The sequence below is a fragment of the Penicillium waksmanii genome (assembly GCF_028829765.1).
Source record: "Penicillium waksmanii strain IBT 27052 chromosome Unknown utg000009l:1.0-4314994.0:1.0-4318279.0, whole genome shotgun sequence".
In the NCBI taxonomy this organism is placed as follows: domain Eukaryota; kingdom Fungi; phylum Ascomycota; class Eurotiomycetes; order Eurotiales; family Aspergillaceae; genus Penicillium; species Penicillium waksmanii.
Window position 1 is genome coordinate 1,684,375 of NW_026643255.1, and position 16,234 is coordinate 1,700,608.

The 16,234-nt window shown below is 50.7% G+C and overlaps 7 protein-coding genes across 7 annotated transcripts; 5 read left to right on the plus strand and 2 right to left on the minus strand.

Moving 5' to 3' along the window:
* Positions 1–505: 505 nt before the first annotated feature.
* Positions 506–1,219, plus strand: N7481_011003 (uncharacterized protein; the record flags this gene model as incomplete). The annotated part of the gene is made up of 1 exon (XM_057270222.1): positions 506–1,219. The coding sequence occupies one exon, from the start codon at positions 506–508 to the stop codon at positions 1,217–1,219; it is 714 nt and encodes a 237-aa protein (XP_057117396.1).
* A 253-nt stretch (positions 1,220–1,472) lies between these two features.
* On the minus strand, positions 1,473–2,692 carry N7481_011004 (uncharacterized protein; the record flags this gene model as incomplete). Its single annotated transcript, XM_057270223.1, has 5 exons — positions 1,473–1,503; positions 1,558–2,186; positions 2,272–2,408; positions 2,478–2,489; positions 2,587–2,692. The coding sequence occupies 5 exons, from the start codon at positions 2,690–2,692 to the stop codon at positions 1,473–1,475; spliced, it is 915 nt and encodes a 304-aa protein (XP_057117397.1).
* Positions 2,693–2,922: 230 nt separating this feature from the next.
* N7481_011005 (translation initiation factor 2) lies at positions 2,923–5,949 on the plus strand (the record flags this gene model as incomplete). Its single annotated transcript, XM_057270224.1, has 4 exons — positions 2,923–2,961; positions 3,055–4,296; positions 4,373–5,744; positions 5,798–5,949. The coding sequence occupies 4 exons, from the start codon at positions 2,923–2,925 to the stop codon at positions 5,947–5,949; spliced, it is 2,805 nt and encodes a 934-aa protein (XP_057117398.1).
* A 728-nt stretch (positions 5,950–6,677) lies between these two features.
* N7481_011006 (uncharacterized protein) lies at positions 6,678–7,515 on the minus strand (the record flags this gene model as incomplete). The annotated part of the gene is made up of 2 exons (XM_057270225.1): positions 6,678–7,256; positions 7,318–7,515. The coding sequence occupies 2 exons, from the start codon at positions 7,513–7,515 to the stop codon at positions 6,678–6,680; spliced, it is 777 nt and encodes a 258-aa protein (XP_057117399.1).
* Positions 7,516–7,701: 186 nt separating this feature from the next.
* Positions 7,702–8,464, plus strand: N7481_011007 (haloacid dehalogenase, type II; the record flags this gene model as incomplete). The annotated part of the gene is made up of 2 exons (XM_057270226.1): positions 7,702–7,864; positions 7,914–8,464. The coding sequence occupies 2 exons, from the start codon at positions 7,702–7,704 to the stop codon at positions 8,462–8,464; spliced, it is 714 nt and encodes a 237-aa protein (XP_057117400.1).
* Positions 8,465–8,843: 379 nt separating this feature from the next.
* On the plus strand, positions 8,844–9,765 carry N7481_011008 (EI24 domain-containing protein; the record flags this gene model as incomplete). The annotated part of the gene is made up of 3 exons (XM_057270227.1): positions 8,844–8,894; positions 8,953–9,530; positions 9,591–9,765. 3 exons carry the CDS (start codon positions 8,844–8,846, stop codon positions 9,763–9,765), a joined length of 804 nt encoding a protein of 267 aa, XP_057117401.1.
* Positions 9,766–10,502: 737 nt separating this feature from the next.
* N7481_011009 (uncharacterized protein) lies at positions 10,503–15,135 on the plus strand (the record flags this gene model as incomplete). The annotated part of the gene is made up of 10 exons (XM_057270228.1): positions 10,503–10,562; positions 10,619–11,024; positions 11,177–12,297; positions 12,356–12,768; positions 12,850–12,923; positions 13,268–13,827; positions 14,354–14,405; positions 14,459–14,667; positions 14,720–14,730; positions 14,802–15,135. 10 exons carry the CDS (start codon positions 10,503–10,505, stop codon positions 15,133–15,135), a joined length of 3,240 nt encoding a protein of 1,079 aa, XP_057117402.1.
* Between the last annotated feature and the right edge of the window lie 1,099 nt (positions 15,136–16,234).

A 16,234-nucleotide genomic window follows, 5' to 3' on the forward strand; every position in this document is an offset into this window, starting at 1 on the left:
GTGATATCGCACGAATAACTTAGTATTTCCAATTGATCTAACAAGTCTATAGCTCAATATCCTGCGAGGTAAGGTTAGTACGGCGCTCCATAAGCGCAGGGTGATCAGTAGTTGTTTATTGGGTTGTTTTACAGTGGTGTTGCAAAGTTTCCAAGCCCTTGTTGACCGGCCTGGTCTCCGCCTTCCTACTAAGGTGGGCTAGCACCTACTGAGATGAAAGATATTGGCCAATCTATTCCATCTTGGGTAGGTACTAGTCTGCCATTAGAAGGTGGTCAGAAATGGTGGGCAATAGGGGGGGGTTCAAGCTTTTGCAACACCACTGTAAAATACAGTTGTCCTACATACAACTACTGACCTCCCTGCGCTTATGGAGCGCCGTAGGCTAATTCGCGACATGTGGATGTAATCAGAAACTAATTGCCTTTTAACAGCAACGATCAATGACAATCTGGGATCGGGAACAACACTAGATCGGCCTAGAATCTCAGACTTCGTCCACGAGATGAAAATCGACCTAGACCTATGGTTCGACGACTGGCTTCGAATAATCGAAAGCTCAACATCCGCGCGAGAGGAAAAGCCATTCCTCGTCGTTGCACTACGAGTACAAAAATGCTGGGCAGAAATGATGCTCAACTGCAAAGCTTTACGAGCCATGGGCGTCGAAAATGTAGCCGCTATGTCGGCAACCGAACGAAGTATTCTTCTCACGGCCAAGTCTAGTGCTCGTCGACATCTTCGCCTCATCATCCTTGAGCCGGACTACTACCTTGCCAAACTGAAATATGCAATGGATTTTGTTTGGGCCAAGTGCGCGTTTTCGTTCCTACTTCTTCTCAAGCTCTCGCGCCTGCTTCCCGAACGGGATGACGAGAACCAAGAGCTTCTTGAGCATGGAAATCGCTTATTGTATGAATTGAACAAAGCCGGCTCGAATGGGAGCCATTCTGGAGCGGGAAATATTTATCTTCAGATCTTGAAGGTGAGTATCGAGAAGTATGGTCGGGCTTTGCAGGAATCTCAACAGCCCAATAGTGGCGGCGGCGGCGGCTCTACGGCCACATCGCCATTCTGGGAATTGTTCGATGCCCAGGCAGACCTTCAGTGGTTTGTGCCGGAACAGTTTGTGTCAGAGTGGGATTTCCCGGGATTGAATTTGTTTTATTTCCCTACTGCATGGCAGGATTTCTTCGGGGATTTCTCCTTGGCTATGTAATCTACTAGTAGGGGAAATCGTGCCCAGGTCTGGGTGTACGTTACTTGACGAAGCTCCACATTTAGTTTGAGAAAAATCATAAATTGGGTTGTATATCCCAATGATACTCAGATGCCATAGATACAGACCAGTGTAACCTCTAAAAAGCTGTTCTAACTTTTGTGCTGCACCCATCGATTTCCTGATGAACCGGGTGCTGGATATCATACCTAAACCCCAAATAAGAAAGCAGATTAAGTCATCATGAACAAGTCTATGCAAGGGCCTTCATGGCGAGCTCGACACTATGAAAATTATCAGTAAATGAAAAAGGTGAATGGATTGGGGGCAAGACATACACAACGAAAGTTCCGGCAGAGACAGGCATAGCCCTCAGCAGGGTGGGCGCAATGCCCTTCCAGAAACCACCCAGTCCCTCGATAGCGTAGGTCTTAGCGAAGCAGTCGCGCATGCTGCTGTACTTCTGGGTGGCGCCGAATCCATCGGTCTGCATCTTACTCTTGATCACATCGAAGGGGTAGCTGGACAACCAGAGAGCCTCACCAGCCAGACCACCGTAGGTGGCGACCTTGAGTGCGGAAATATCCTCACGTTTGATGTTGTTGCGCTTGGCATCCTGGTTCATCATGTACTCGAAGGCCATGAACCAAGAACCGTAGGCCTGGGCCTCACGCAGGATGGTGACGGCCTGGCCGCGGTAGAGACCGCGCATAGCGCCATTGTGCGAGGAGAGTTTGCGAATGCAGTCGATCGGGCCATCGTACAAACGACCGGCACCGTGAGGCTGGGCCTGCAGACGGATACGCACGTGCTCGATGGGACCGGACAGGACGGAGTTGGTCACACCGGCGAACGAACCGGCCATGTAGTATTGGAGATAAGAGAGGGAACCATCGGCGTACTTCTTCTGGTTCAAGGCCTCCAGGCGACGGCGGGCCTCGTGGAAAGCACCGAACTGGACACTCACCTACAAAGTCGGTTAGTCTCGGTGGTTGGTGGTTGGTGGTTGGTGGGGGGAGAGGAGGGGCATTGGAGTTGCAATTGTGACTTACGCAGGCACCGATACCAATAAGAGGAGTCAGAGTTCCTTTGTAGAAAGCAGCAGGGCCCTCGGTCTTAAAGATCTGCTTGGCGCACTCCGCGGCGCTGGAGTATTGGGTGGTGGTTTGCAGGCGCACCTTGACGATATCTGGGGTGGGTTAGCGGGGTGCGATTGAGACGAATGAGACTGGCGATTGGGAAGAATGCGATCACGAACCGAAAGGTTGACCTAGAGACAAGTTGTATTAGCAATTGCTTTCAATCAATTGGGAGGAGGGGATTGAAGAGGGTATCAGGTATCCTGTGACCCCTCGTCACACACATACCCAGCAGAACCTGAGCTATTCCACCAGCAGCGCCCGCGGCCAGATCCTTAACGGTGCGCAGGGCATCGGCGCCCTTCTCAATATCGTCGAAAGCCGGGGACTCCATTGTATTGTGTGCAGGGGTATCCACTGGGTGAGGAAGAGGGAAGAAAGCACCCCGGACTTCTGGCTCCGGACTTTATAAGTATGGAAGGGCAACTATCAGGGACAGCTTATCGGGATGGCGCCATCCGTACGATGATTGGTGGGCAGCGCCGAGGGAAACGGGTTTGCCGTCGGGAAACTAGTTACGTAAGCCTTGCTTGCCAAACAGCCGCAAAAAAGGTGGAGCTGGACATGAGCAGCGCAAGTATGCACAGGCGCACGGTTTTACGGGTACGTTCTAGCTCTAGTCTTGCATCTCTTGGATTGAGTCCGGTAGTGGTTGCTCTCTGATATACTGACGGATTGCCTTCCTTCTCCTTCTAGTTCCCGCGCCGAGTCGATTTATATTCGACCCCCTCCTCGGCCCTCGTTAGTCGGTCCTTTCGATCGTCCGCTATCCGATTGAATTCTGCTGGTTCTGGCTCTGGCGATGGAGATGGAACTGCTTCGAGCTCATCGGCTCCAGCTCCCAAGTTTGGGAATCGATGGGGCCCGAAATTAGTAAGTAAACCGACGGGGTTGAGTGCCGCTGAGCAGTCGTTACGCGATTCCCTCAAAGCTGCAAGTCAACCACCTCCCAAACCAGAACAACCAAAACAACCAAAACACCAATCTCGAGAACGAAGGCCATTTGAGAGGCATCCGGGGGCTACAAGGAATGGCCCAGGTGACCACTCACTCAGATCCCACGACAAGCCGACCTCATTCCGACGAGATCGTGTTCGCGAGCGACATGAGCGTGAGCAGAATGGACAGTTCCCCCGAAACCAAAGACAAACACAAGAGAGGAGAGACAACGATTGGACGTGCAAGTCATGTAATGGTCATGTCTTTGCTAAGCATGTCGCTTGTCCATTCTGCAGTGCTCCTCGACCGGATGTCGCCCGCCGACGCGAACCGCAGACTTTTTGGAAGGACAGAGCACCCACTGGCCGGAAAGGGTTTGGCAAAGACACTTCTCCGGATGCAACGACCATGAAGTACCGGGGACTGAAGGATGAGCTAGAGGAATCGAAGGCCGACGAAAAGGAACAACAACAACCGCTTGATGCTGTATCAGAGGCAGAGGCGAAGCTGGAAAGACAAAAAAGGAAGGAGGAGAGATTAAAGGCAAAGGAGGATCAGTGGAACTGGGATATGTCTGCTTTGGAGAAGCTGGAAGCCAAGGAAGCCCTAGAGCAAGCGGCCTCATCCAAGAAGCCCGGACGCAAAGGTCAACGACCGTCCCAGTCCGAGGGAGACGATTTTGACCCAGAAGAGCATGAACGACTTCGCGATGAACGCAAGCGGCTCAAGAAGGCCAAGGCAGACAAGAAGAAGGGGAGATCTGCAAAGGTCGAAGCAGCTCCCACGCCCATCTACCTCCCCGAGTTCATCAGCGTCAGCAACTTGGCCGACGTCGTTGGTGTACGCCCCAATCTATTCGTGCAGCGGATGGAAGAAATGGGCTTTGAAGATGTCATGTACAACCATGTTTTGGACGCGGAGACTGCTGGCTTAGTGGCCGCAGAGTATAACTTCGAGGCTCTTTTTGATACAGAGAACCCCGACCTTCAGGCTGCACCGGTGCCAGAAGATCCCTCTTTGCTCCCGTCACGCCCCCCCTGTTGTCACCATTATGGGTCATGTCGATCACGGAAAGACTACTATCCTGGACTGGTTGCGTAAGTCATCAGTCGCGGCCACTGAACACGGTGGTATCACCCAGCACATTGGTGCCTTCTCGGTGCCAATGCCTTCGGGAAAAACGATCACCTTCCTCGACACTCCTGGTCATTCTGCGTTCTTGGAAATGCGCCGCCGTGGTGCCGATGTTACCGATATTGTCGTCCTTGTTGTGGCCGCCGATGATAGTGTCAAGCCGCAGACCATCGAGGCTATCAAGCACGCAACCCAAGCTAATGTTCCAATCATTGTCGCAATGAGTAAGATTGACAAGGAGGGTCGCGACCCCGACCGAGTCAAGCAGGATCTTTCTATTCACGGTGTCCACGTGGAAGACTACGGTGGTGATGTTCAGGCCATTGGAGTGAGTGGTAAGACTGGCGAAGGAATGATTGAATTGGAGGAGGCGATCGGCGCCTTGTCCGAGATGCTCGACCACCGTGCCGATACTGCAGGCAATGCAGAGGGTTGGGTTCTCGAAGCGACCACCAAAAGCTATGGCCGTGTGGCATCTGCTCTTATCCGTCGTGGTACCCTGCGCACTGGTGATGTTATTGTTGCCGGTGAAACGTGGGCTCGTGTCCGTACACTTCGCAATGAAGCCGGCCTTGCCATTGAAGAAGCCACCCCCGGCATGCCTGTTGAGATTGATGGCTGGAGAGATCAGCCAGCGGCTGGCACCGAGATTCTCCAAGCCCCCACTGAACAAAGAGCCAAGGAGGTCGTGGAGTACCGCCAGGATCGCTCCGACAACAAGAAGCTGGGCGAAGACATGGAAGCCATCAACGTTGCCCGACGAGAGGCTCTTGACAAACGCAGACTTGAGGATATGGATTCTGACGAGGCAGCTACCAAAACGGCAGAGCCCACTGGCCCTAAGCCAGTAAACTTCATCATCAAGGCTGACGTCGACGGCTCCGCCGAGGCAGTTCTGAACTCGATTGCCGCCATCGGAAACAATGAGATCTACGCCAACGTGATCCGCTCTGGAGTTGGTCCCGTGGGAGAGTTCGATATCGAACACGCTGCCAGCGCCAATGGTATCGTAGTCTCCTTCAACATGCCCATCGACAATAATTTGATGCGTATGGCTGAGATGGAGGGAGTCCGAATCATGGACCACAACATCATCTATAAGCTCATCGACGACGTGAAAGCCAACCTCAGCGAGCATCTTCAGCCAACAGTCACCCAGCGTGTGACTGGTGAAGCCGAGATCGGACAGATCTTCGAGATCACCCTCAAGGGTCGCGAGAAGATTGCGATCGCGGGATGCCGTGTTCGTAACGGTATGGTTCAGAAATCGCGGAAGGTCCGAGTGACCCGTAACGATGAAACCATCTTCGACGGTAAGATATACCCGCAAAGCTACGCTTCAAAGTTTCCTACTAACATCTCCCAGGTACCATGAACTCCCTCAAGAACGTCAAGAAGGATGTCACCGAAATGCGCAAAGATACTGAGTGCGGTATTGGATTCGAGGGCTGGACTGACTTCGCGGTTGGCGATCATGTCCAATGCTATGAAGAGATCTTTGAAAAGCGTTATCTCTAAGAATCTTCGTTTTTAGATGTTGTGGACGTGTGCATGTATTTATATTTTTGTACTATATTCTGCTTTTCGTGTCTGCATCTGGTGGAGTTTGTTTGTAATCATCAATGGATATAAAAAGGCACACTTGTTAATAGGACAATACATCGCTCTAATCCTAAATCAAGAAAATTCAAGGTTCCTTTCTTCGCATTGCGATATTATATCTATCAACAACAGTCATACTAGTACTAGTCTCGCACTGGCACTACTGTAAAACATAATGATGAAAGCTTCAAGTTCTGTGTCAATTGAATGCCGATTGCCGAAATGCTTGATGCTAGTAACGTAGCTCAGACATCGCGTATTCCATCCCCTAATCTTGAATTTGAGGTTGTTATTCTCGTCCCTGGAACCATTAACGGCGAACTCGAGACCCTCCTTCTCTTCCAGGTCCATGGTCGTACGTTAGGTTATCTTGAGCGTTCAGCAATATGTTTAAAGCCGCTTGGCTTCCCGAGATACCAGCTTCTTGCCATTTTTATCAGTTTATAGTCTTTATATCCATTTAAAAATGTATTCTACATGATCCGGATTCCGAAGTACTAGCGTAAGGTACACTCTTGGGCCCGGTGATCTCAAATTTGGATTTTTCGAGCTTATTACAAAGAGCTGTGGCATTTTGGCATCCAGTATGTTGCGAAACTAGCTTTCATGGGCGTGGTTTAGGGTATGGACAGTTCGGAAAATACCTATTTTGCCTTCCACCGAACTCTACCAACCCACCTAGCCCAGTCCTGTACATCCTCTCTCTCCAAAATCCTGTCAACGGTAAACCACTCCCTCGCCAATTCCTCATTACTAGCCATGCGGTGCACAAAACTATGACAAGCCCGGCAAAGCCACGCAACACTATTCAAAATCCACTCCTCATGCCACCCCCTCTTCATGACCTTTGCGTGCACACCGCGCGGGATAAGATGATGATAAGACAGTGGGATCCAGTCGCGCTCGCAAATCTCACACGCATCTGTTCGTGTATTCGCCCACGCGGGAGGCCCAGTCGTCACGCTTGAAATGTACTCGCTCAGCACGGGTGATATAAATTCTGGTAGATCATTTGCGTCCGGGATGAGGCCGTATACCGAGAGGGTGTCTATTACCTCGACCGGGATCGGGGAGCAAAGATTGTCCAGAACAGTGCGATTCATTGGGATATCTTGGTCTTCTGGGACGTAGCGAGCTTTCAAAACTGCATCGTTCTGGATTGCGGAGTAGGAGAGTGTTTTGAGATCGTCTGGGAATGTCGTAAAAGTTTCACTGGCTATAAACTGGAGACGGATGGTATTAGCTTTGCAGTTGTGGGAGTTGTTGTGTTGAATTGATCAGTACGTCAATAAACTCAGCCAGTTCTTCCGGATCCGCTCGTTCATTCTTATTTATGACGACTTCTGTGCTGGTCACGTCTTTGCGTCCATTGCGTTTTGCTTTGCCCCGCCGTTTGGAGGTCTTTGGCTGCCCTTCGGAACGGGCGACGATGGCGCTCGAGAGACACTCTCGGAAGATGGTGTAGTTATCATCGGAGGTCATTGGGCATGTAACTCTCCCATTGTGCCTGGAATGTGTTCCCTGGGCTTATTTTGTGCGCGATTGGGATTGGGCAGATGGTTGGGGGTGGAGGTTCTACCCCGCGTCACGGACGCTTGACATCATCCGCATCCCTCGACCTAGCTAGACCTTCACCCAGCTTGTTCAAATTGACCAACACCATTTACCATGGCAGACAAAATAATCGTGGCTTTCGACTTGTACGGTACGCTGCTGTCTACAGAATCCATTGCGAAGCAGCTAGAGAAGCATGTCGGTCCCAAAGCAGAGGCTGTCTCCGCTCTCTGGAGACGCTATCAGCTGGAGTATACATGGAGACTCAACAGCATGGGTAGGCAACTGGCACCTGGCATTCGGAGACGGCTATTAACCATGAGCAGAACGCTACGAGGATTTCTCGATCGTTACGAAGAATGCTCTGGTTCATGCTCTGGCCGAGCACGGCGAGCAGTTGAGCGACAGCAACATCGCCGCGTTAATGGAGGCCTACGACCATTTATCTACTTTCCCCGACGTCAATCCTGCTCTTATTCGACTATCAGCCGATGCGAGAATTCAACCCGTGGTGTTCTCCAACGGATCCAAGACCATGGTCTCCAATTCTGTCCTGCGATCGAAAGACCTCTCGACACACGCCAGCGTATTCCAAGATCTCATCACCGTCGACGATATCCAACGCTACAAGCCATCGCCCGCGAGTTATCATCATCTGGCCCGCAAAATGAGCAAACAGGAATCACAGATGGACCAAATGTGGCTCATCAGCGGTAACCCGTTCGATATTGTCGGGGCGCGGAGTGTCGGGATGCAGGCGATCTGGGTTGATCGAGCAAATAGGGGATGGCAGGATGCGGTGGCACCAGGGCTACGGCCGTCGGCGATTGTACACAGTTTGGAACAGATCGTCCAGGAGATTCAGGGACGCAGATAGTCGAAGCCTTCATAAACGCCCCGAAAGGGATGAAAAAGGAATGTACCGCTGAAAAATATTTCCAAACGCTCCACGTCACAAAGAAGAGTTTGGGGTAAGCCAGCAGAATCGTTCTTTCCTCCCATTTCCCCTCTAAGAACCCATTGAGAGATGTGGTTTCCTGAGTGAATAAGGGAGGAATTCAGTTTTGAAGAAGAAAAGAAAAGGGCCCGCGCGTTGCAAAAAATTTCGGGTTTAATAGTGGGAAGCACGTGACTTGCTATCGATAAGTGGAGCTCCGAAAGTGGAAACTGCGGAGCTTCCTTGAACATTTCCAGGCATCCGGCAGGACCAACTCTGCCCTCCACTCACCTCCACAACCTACTGGGAACTCTCCAAGATGCCTCGCATCTTCGACCACACCAGGTCGGCCTGGTTATATCCCATCCGGGTAGGCTCACATTACAATTACTGTTCTGTTCTGTTCCATCTCAACTAACTTGTCCCAGGGTATCCATTACTTCGCAACCCACCGTTTCCTTTGGCCCTTATTCAAGGCTCGCCTAGTCCCAATCGTCCTCCTGTCGAGCTTCGTTTACTTCCTACTCTTCTTCTTCACATATCTCCCTCAAGTTGCATTTTTGTCCATCTTCCAGGGTGCTGGAGCCTGGATCAATGGTGCATTCTTGGTGCTCGGCGAAGGTGCCGCGATTGTCGCCGCCTTGTTCGAAGCGTTCTTCGTTGATGAGACTCTCGTCGATATATTTGATTCAGTTCTCGTCAATGAGGGCCAGGAAGAGCTTGTCCTAGCCTCCCGCGTCATCTACCCCGAGGCCGACGACCCAACGAGTCGACTCGGTACACCGACCACCAGCGCCGTCTATGCGCCGTTCTCTCTCCGACAGATCCTCGAGTTCATCCTATTACTCCCACTCAACTTCATCCCCGTGGCCGGAACTCCCATGTTCCTCGTGTTGACCGGCTACCGGGGAGGACCCTTCCATCACTGGCGTTATTACCAGCTACTGGACTATTCCAAGCAGCAACGAAAAGAGAGTATCAGCAGGCGCCAGCTCCAATATACTACGTTCGTCACCTTCCACTGATCTGGAACCCCTCAAACCCTGACCTAACCATTATATCATAGGTTTGGAACGGTTGCTCTGCTCCTGCAGTTGATCCCACCCTTTTCGATGTTCTTTCTGATGACTACAGCAGCCGGTGCTGCATTGTGGGCGTCGGATCTCGAGACTAAGCGGCAGCTTGCAGAACAGCGACCAAGGCGACTAGGTGACAGCTATCATGATGATTATACGGCATAATGTCTAATTTTACGCGGAGCGTGCATATTTTATTCTACCAATCCAGACACCTTTCCGGCATCTCCTGTCGCGCCACCCCTTGAAATTTAATTGTAGTATAAAAAGTGGGTAACCAAGTATTGGTCGATCCCTTAAAATGGTCCTGCGAATGGTCCTCTCGTATTGAAACCAACTTGAACTTTAGTCTTTAATTGAACCCTCGAACCCTCGAACCCTCGAACCCTCCGGAGGGATTACGTGCTGCACGTGACTTTTCCCGAGGCAAGACTGGCCAGCGACTGCGACTGCGACTCTCCGTTGTTTCACTCTGCGATTGATCTTGATATCCTGCAGGGTAAATTGGGCAAACTGGAACTATTATTCAGGCCATTGCAGATTGGCTCTGAAGTCATTTCGGCCATCCCACACGACATTCACCCGCCCAGGTCGACATTGCCCAGTCGACTGACCGCTTCTGGCCGAGGCTCTGTGTACCTGGCCGAGTTCTGCTAATCTTCGCAGAGAAAGCTTGCATCCGGCTGCCCGGCAATTTGTGGAGAGAATCCTCTCACATAAGTTTGGGGACCATCGGCCCGAAATCCCACATAACTCCTGCGAGCGAGTGGGTCAATCCAGGGTCCCCCGCAACGCGTGGATGTACGGGACTTTTACCTCAACTGATCTCACCACTCTAAGTGTCATGACCATGGTCTGAGTGTACAGAATATGAGCGCTTTGCTTGAGTATATAGCTCACAAATGGACCCAAAAACAAGGCTCCGCAAGGCCTGCGATGCCTGCAGCATCCGGAAAGTGAAGGTTCGTTTTGCACCCGTCAAACCCTGCCTCGTCCAGTTGCTGATCTCCTTTTCAAGTGTGATACTGCTGGTCCACCATGTCGGTCATGTGCTACTTTGGATATTCCATGCACATATGAAAGGCCGAGTAGGCGCCGGGGACCTCCTAACCGCCATGCCGAGGCGCTGAAGAAGCAGAAGCTGGAGACGGTTGCATCGCCGACAAGTCTATCCGACTATCCGCTAGCGAGCACACCGCAGACTCAACCTGCATCTACGCCTACGCCGGCACCGGCAGCTCTGCCCACGCCTGTATTCTCGGGGCCTGCTTCTTCAGCTTCTATCTCAGCAGAATCCATCTGCTCTCTCCACACGGTGCAACTTCTCCTTGATGATTTCTTCACATACATCCATCCTCTAGTCCCGATCCCTCACGAGCCCACGTTCCGTGCGGCTTTTGAGCGCCGGGAGGATGCCTCTAGCGGTACCTTTCTGGCTCTTCTAGCTTCCATGATCGGGTTTCTAGTCGCCTCCTTCCCCGGCGGCCAAAATTGCGCCTGAATACGGAGGCGGAACGTTCCGCCTTTCCAAATTCGATTGCGCTTGTCAAGCGATGCCATGACGTTGCTATTCAAGCTCGAGGAGTTGGCTATCTTGATCGAAATGCGACTGTTTACGATGCAGCCATCAGCTATTTCCTGGGTGTTTGTGCCGGCTACATTTACAGTATGCGCCGCTGTCGTATCTACCTGGCGGAATGTCGCACTATGTTGCAGGTTTACGATCTTTGCCGCGCCCCTACGCCTGCTCCTACCATGGCAGCAATGAACGCTACCAGCCCAATGTCAACGGTGTCGGCAATCTCACAAGATCAGCAAACACAGCATCTTACGGATAACAAACCCGTAGATTTGATCTCTCAAGAACTTGGGCGGCGACTCTTCTATGTTTCGTTAGTGGGGTATCAAAGCCTGCTCCAACTTGGATCATCTGATATCAAGATGCACGTCCCACCAGAAACCCCAGCTGATCGATATCCACCATATCCGCTTGAGGTTGATGACGAGTTTCTATTTCCAACTCATATAAACCCCCAACCCGCTGACCGTGTGTCAATAATGGTCGGATTCAATGCCAATGTCCGTGTCTATGGCTCATACAACTCTCTCCTTGCCTGGGAGACGGCATTCGGCAGTGGTCAAATATTCGACTGGGAACACCAACGCTCATCATTATGGGGGTGTCTTCAAACGGTTAAGTCTGCTCTACTCAAAGTTCCAGTTCAACTATCACTCTTCCATCCCAAACGAGCCTCAGCTAGTGGATTAGCCGGGCACGACGGAGTCGGCTCAGTGTTCAATTATCCAGTGGACCACATCCACCAAGAACGACGCGCAATCCAGTATGAAATTCAGAAGGCGAATATTTACGCCAGCCAGCTATGCACCAGGTCATGGCTGGTTGAGAAATATTGGAACCTGTTCGAGACATACGCGAAGTATGGCAATCTAGCAAGACCTTCGATCCGAGACACCGGCATGCCGCATTTCAATACGAAGTTCGAGGGGTCTGCAGAAACAACATCAGCTGAGAGGCCTGGAGCTTCGTCAGATTCAGCTGCTCAGATATCAATACAGGCGCAAACAGATCATATCGGCCAAATGATGGCGGAAGAGCGGAAACTCGTCATCAAAGACCTCTTCGTGCTTCTACGGACCGTCAACGAAGTCAACATGGAACCAAATGGTGCCAGCATCGTACGATAACTCTAATCACCCCAAGTTTTCAATTTCAATGAACTAACAATAAGCACAGACAGGAAAAATTCGCCAAATAGCCTCCACCCTCCTCAACATGCCATACTACCCAAAACCAACGACCCAAGATCCAGATTCAAATTCAGCCATCCCACCCGAAAATCCACACACCGAACCCGCACGAGAAAACCACCAACTCAATTCAACCTCAACCGATGTCCCAATACTCACACCCGCAGAAGCAGAATCCTACCTCCACGCCTTCATCGACACCCTTATCCGACTCGAAGGCTACTCATCCGCGGCAACGGATCCCGGCAGCGTGATTGAGGGCGTGAGCCCGCGCGCAAATGGGCGGGCTATGAGTTATCTTAGTGACTACGAGCGTGATCAGGAGGAGTTGAGTCAGTGGGCGAGTTTGAAGGAGTATCAGCAGAAATTTGCTGAGGCTGGGGGTGTTTTGTCGGAGTTGTAAATCTTTTTATCTAGGGATTGGATTATCTAGGTCGTGAAATGTACTATCTAATTTTCAAATATTTAATACGTTTACAGTGATGACGGATGGATTCTCTTTTCTTACTTGAAGGCTTACATTCTCACATTGAGGGATCATGGCCCACCGATAGGTATCTACTAAGAGCTACAAACTACGACTTGTGCACTTATTCAGAAACTTGCTTGTATAGAATGTATAGGTACTAATAATAGTACTAGTAGGTACCTAGTAGTATTGGACGATTGCTCGAAGGTAAAACAAGACATAACTAATACAAAAGCCATCTTTATCAGGCAGGGTAGGAAGCATGCTTCGGACTCAGAACTTGGTCATTTTTTGCAGGTTTTTATTCGATAGTATTAAATCAATGGTATCCAGAGAACAGCTTTGCAAGAAGAAGAGAAAAGAAAAATAATGTCACACAAAACCATCGGACCCCGACCCATTTTCTTAGCGTTAACGATCAGTGCGCAGTAACAGTCACAGTGTATGGCGCTGGCATGGGAACAACAGACTTAATACCGATATCATTATCAACTTCGCTCGAGCTCGAGCTCAAACTCAAGCCCAACTTGGCATTTGAAGCTGCCTGGACGATCTTCTGGGTTTGGGCGGCGGGTGATCCTATAACGGTGATGGTTGGTGTTATTGTGATAGTTGGAGTAGTCTCGGTGGCAGGGTTGACGGTTACTGTCACCGCGTCGGCTGTCACTGTCACTGTTTCTGGAGGTGTGTATGTATTCATAGACAAGGGGTCGCTGTTGCTGGTGGACGTGGATTTGGAAAGAGAGGAGTCGATAGATGAAGATGAAGATGAAGCTAAAGACGAAGACGAAGACTCGGGCATGACGGTCGCTTTCCTTGGCTCCGGCGATGATGAAGTGCTTTCCTCTGCCGTTACGGTTATTGTTGATCCCGGAATAATGAGCGTCTGCTCTTCTGTCTTTGTTGATTTGATGGTGATTGTCTCCACTTGCTCTGACGTTGGGGCTGGAGTGCGGGTCACTGTCGCCGTGGTACCGGGCACTGTCACGGTATTCTCTGTGGTTCGCGTGGAATGAACTGTGAGTGTATCCTCTTCTGGGGTCAAATTCGGAGCCGGAGTCGGAGTGATTGTCGCCGTAGTTCCTGGTACAGTAAGAGTATCTTCGGTCGTGCGGGTGGCCTGGACGGTGACCGTATCTTCATCCCGGGTCGGAGTACGAGTCACCGTCGCAGTCGTACCAGGGACGGTGATAGTGTCCTCGGTAGTGCGAGTAGCTTGAATGGTGACTGCACCTTGTTCCGGGGTCGGAGTAGCGGAGGATGTAATAGGCGACATCTCGCTTGTATCGGGAGTTGGTCTCGAGCTCAATGTAGATTTTGCGCCAGCGGGTGTGCTGGAAGTTTCAATTGTACTGGGGGCAAGAGAAGTAACCACCCCAAGGCTTGAACTGGTCAATTCTCCAGCTGGAGAAATGCTGCTCATAGTACTCGACGCTGTCGATGAAGCAACTGTTGTCTGGAGAGTTGCAGAATCCGTCTGCGCCGACCCGGATTCCATGGATTCCGGGGTTGTAGAGGTTACCAGCGGATGGATTGATCCCACGCCTCGGAACGTGGAAGAATGAGGGTAAATTGTCAGATGAACGGGGGCAATTGAAACATATGGAGCTTCTTGTTCAGTTGTCGAGGCGACGATGGTCTTGGGCGAAGAAGAAAGTTTGGTAGCAGTAGATGTCGATGTATTAACCGCCGGCGAAGTGAACGCAAAGCGCGAGGAAGAGGTTGAAGACAAACGAGAAGAAACATATGTAGAAGAGGGAGAGGAGGAAGATAAGGAAGAAGAGAGAGTCTTGGATAGTGATTCTGAAATCGGCAGAAAACTTGAAGTTGTACGTAATGGTGTAGCAGAAGTAGTCAGAGCTGAAGTAACTGGAGAAATAGAATGCACAGATGTAGTCGAAGGTTTCCTTGAAAGATCCGAACTAGAATTAGGCGAATCTGGATAAAACGAAGACCCTTGGAGAGATGATGAGGTTGAAGAGGGAGTCGAAGATAGCCCGTTAGACACCGACATAGGTGTATATGAGGGAGTCACAGCACTAGGTATAGCCGAAGACGACACTAACGGCGATGTGGAGGGGGTTTCGGAAGATTCGACCTCGGTTGATGATGGGTATACAATATCCGGGAAGGTGGACGAGAACGTGGAGGATAACACTCCTGCACTGCTGGAAGATGTCGAGCTCGCCGACGGCAGTGGGGACTGTGAAGACGTTGTCGTTGGCGATGGTGACTGTGAAGATGTCGTCCGCACAGTACTCGAGGTTGTAGCCGTTCCCGATGTAGGCGTCGAATAATCTGTGGTTGAAATGGCAGACGATACCGTATCGCTGCTTGAGGAAATGGTCGTTTCCAATATGGGCGTCGAAGATGAAGTGGTTGAGATTTCTGATGAAGATGAAGATGAGCCTCCCACGCTTAAAGATACGGTCTCTGACGATGTAGTGACGGGTGAAGGTTTGGTCGAAAGGTTTGCCGAAGCGGAACCAGTGGGAACATACCCAAAGTTGATGAAGTAGTACTAGTAGTACTAGTAGTACTTTCTTCTGAAGATGTAGTCAAGGCAGTCGTAGCAGGTTCCGTATAACCAGGGTAACCTGAAGGAGCTGGAACGGGGATGACTGTGATGTCCCGTCGAACCACCACAGAGGATTGTGGTCGTGATTCCTCCACCGAAGCTAGAGGAAGTGAGAAGTCATGCTGGGAAGATACAAACCCCAGCGTCGAAGCAAAAGAGCGAAGAATCGGACCGGCCGAGCAGGAACATGACCACGCCAGCGTGGTGAAGACAGCAATACGGGCGAGGCGCATCGCAGGGTGAAAGATAGTATAGAAGAAGAGCGGAGGAGAGAGAAAGAGAGAGATATAAACCTGGATCAATCCAAATGATAGACCGAGATCATGATCGAGGAGGAAGAGTGAAGTGAATGGAAGAAGAGAGAATCAACGAGAGTATTGCATGGCCAACTCCAGGCAAATCAAATCAAATCAAGTCAATAAAAAAGTGAATGAAAGTGAAGTGCAGCCTAACAATCCCACACGGCCGCAACAAATGAAAAAATGAAAAATGAGCAAAAAAAGGACGAACAAATACGAGGCGCCAGGACAGTCCTTATGAAGTAGTGAAGTAGTAAAGTAGTAATAGAATGCAATATAAAGGACTGTGGCCGACTGGGCCTGGGCCCAAGCCAGAATTTGAAAAACAAAGACTGACCCCCCATCAGGGCGCTTTGCGAAACAACAAGTCTTGCTGCAAATAGATTCACAGGAATAGCTCTTTATGACGCGCGCGCGCACAACAAAGCCCGTTCGCTGTTGCAGTTGGCGCCCGGTTCGCTGCAGCTGGTCGCTGCGGCTGCGGATTGGCTGCCATTCGGACCCACCGGCTTTATTCAA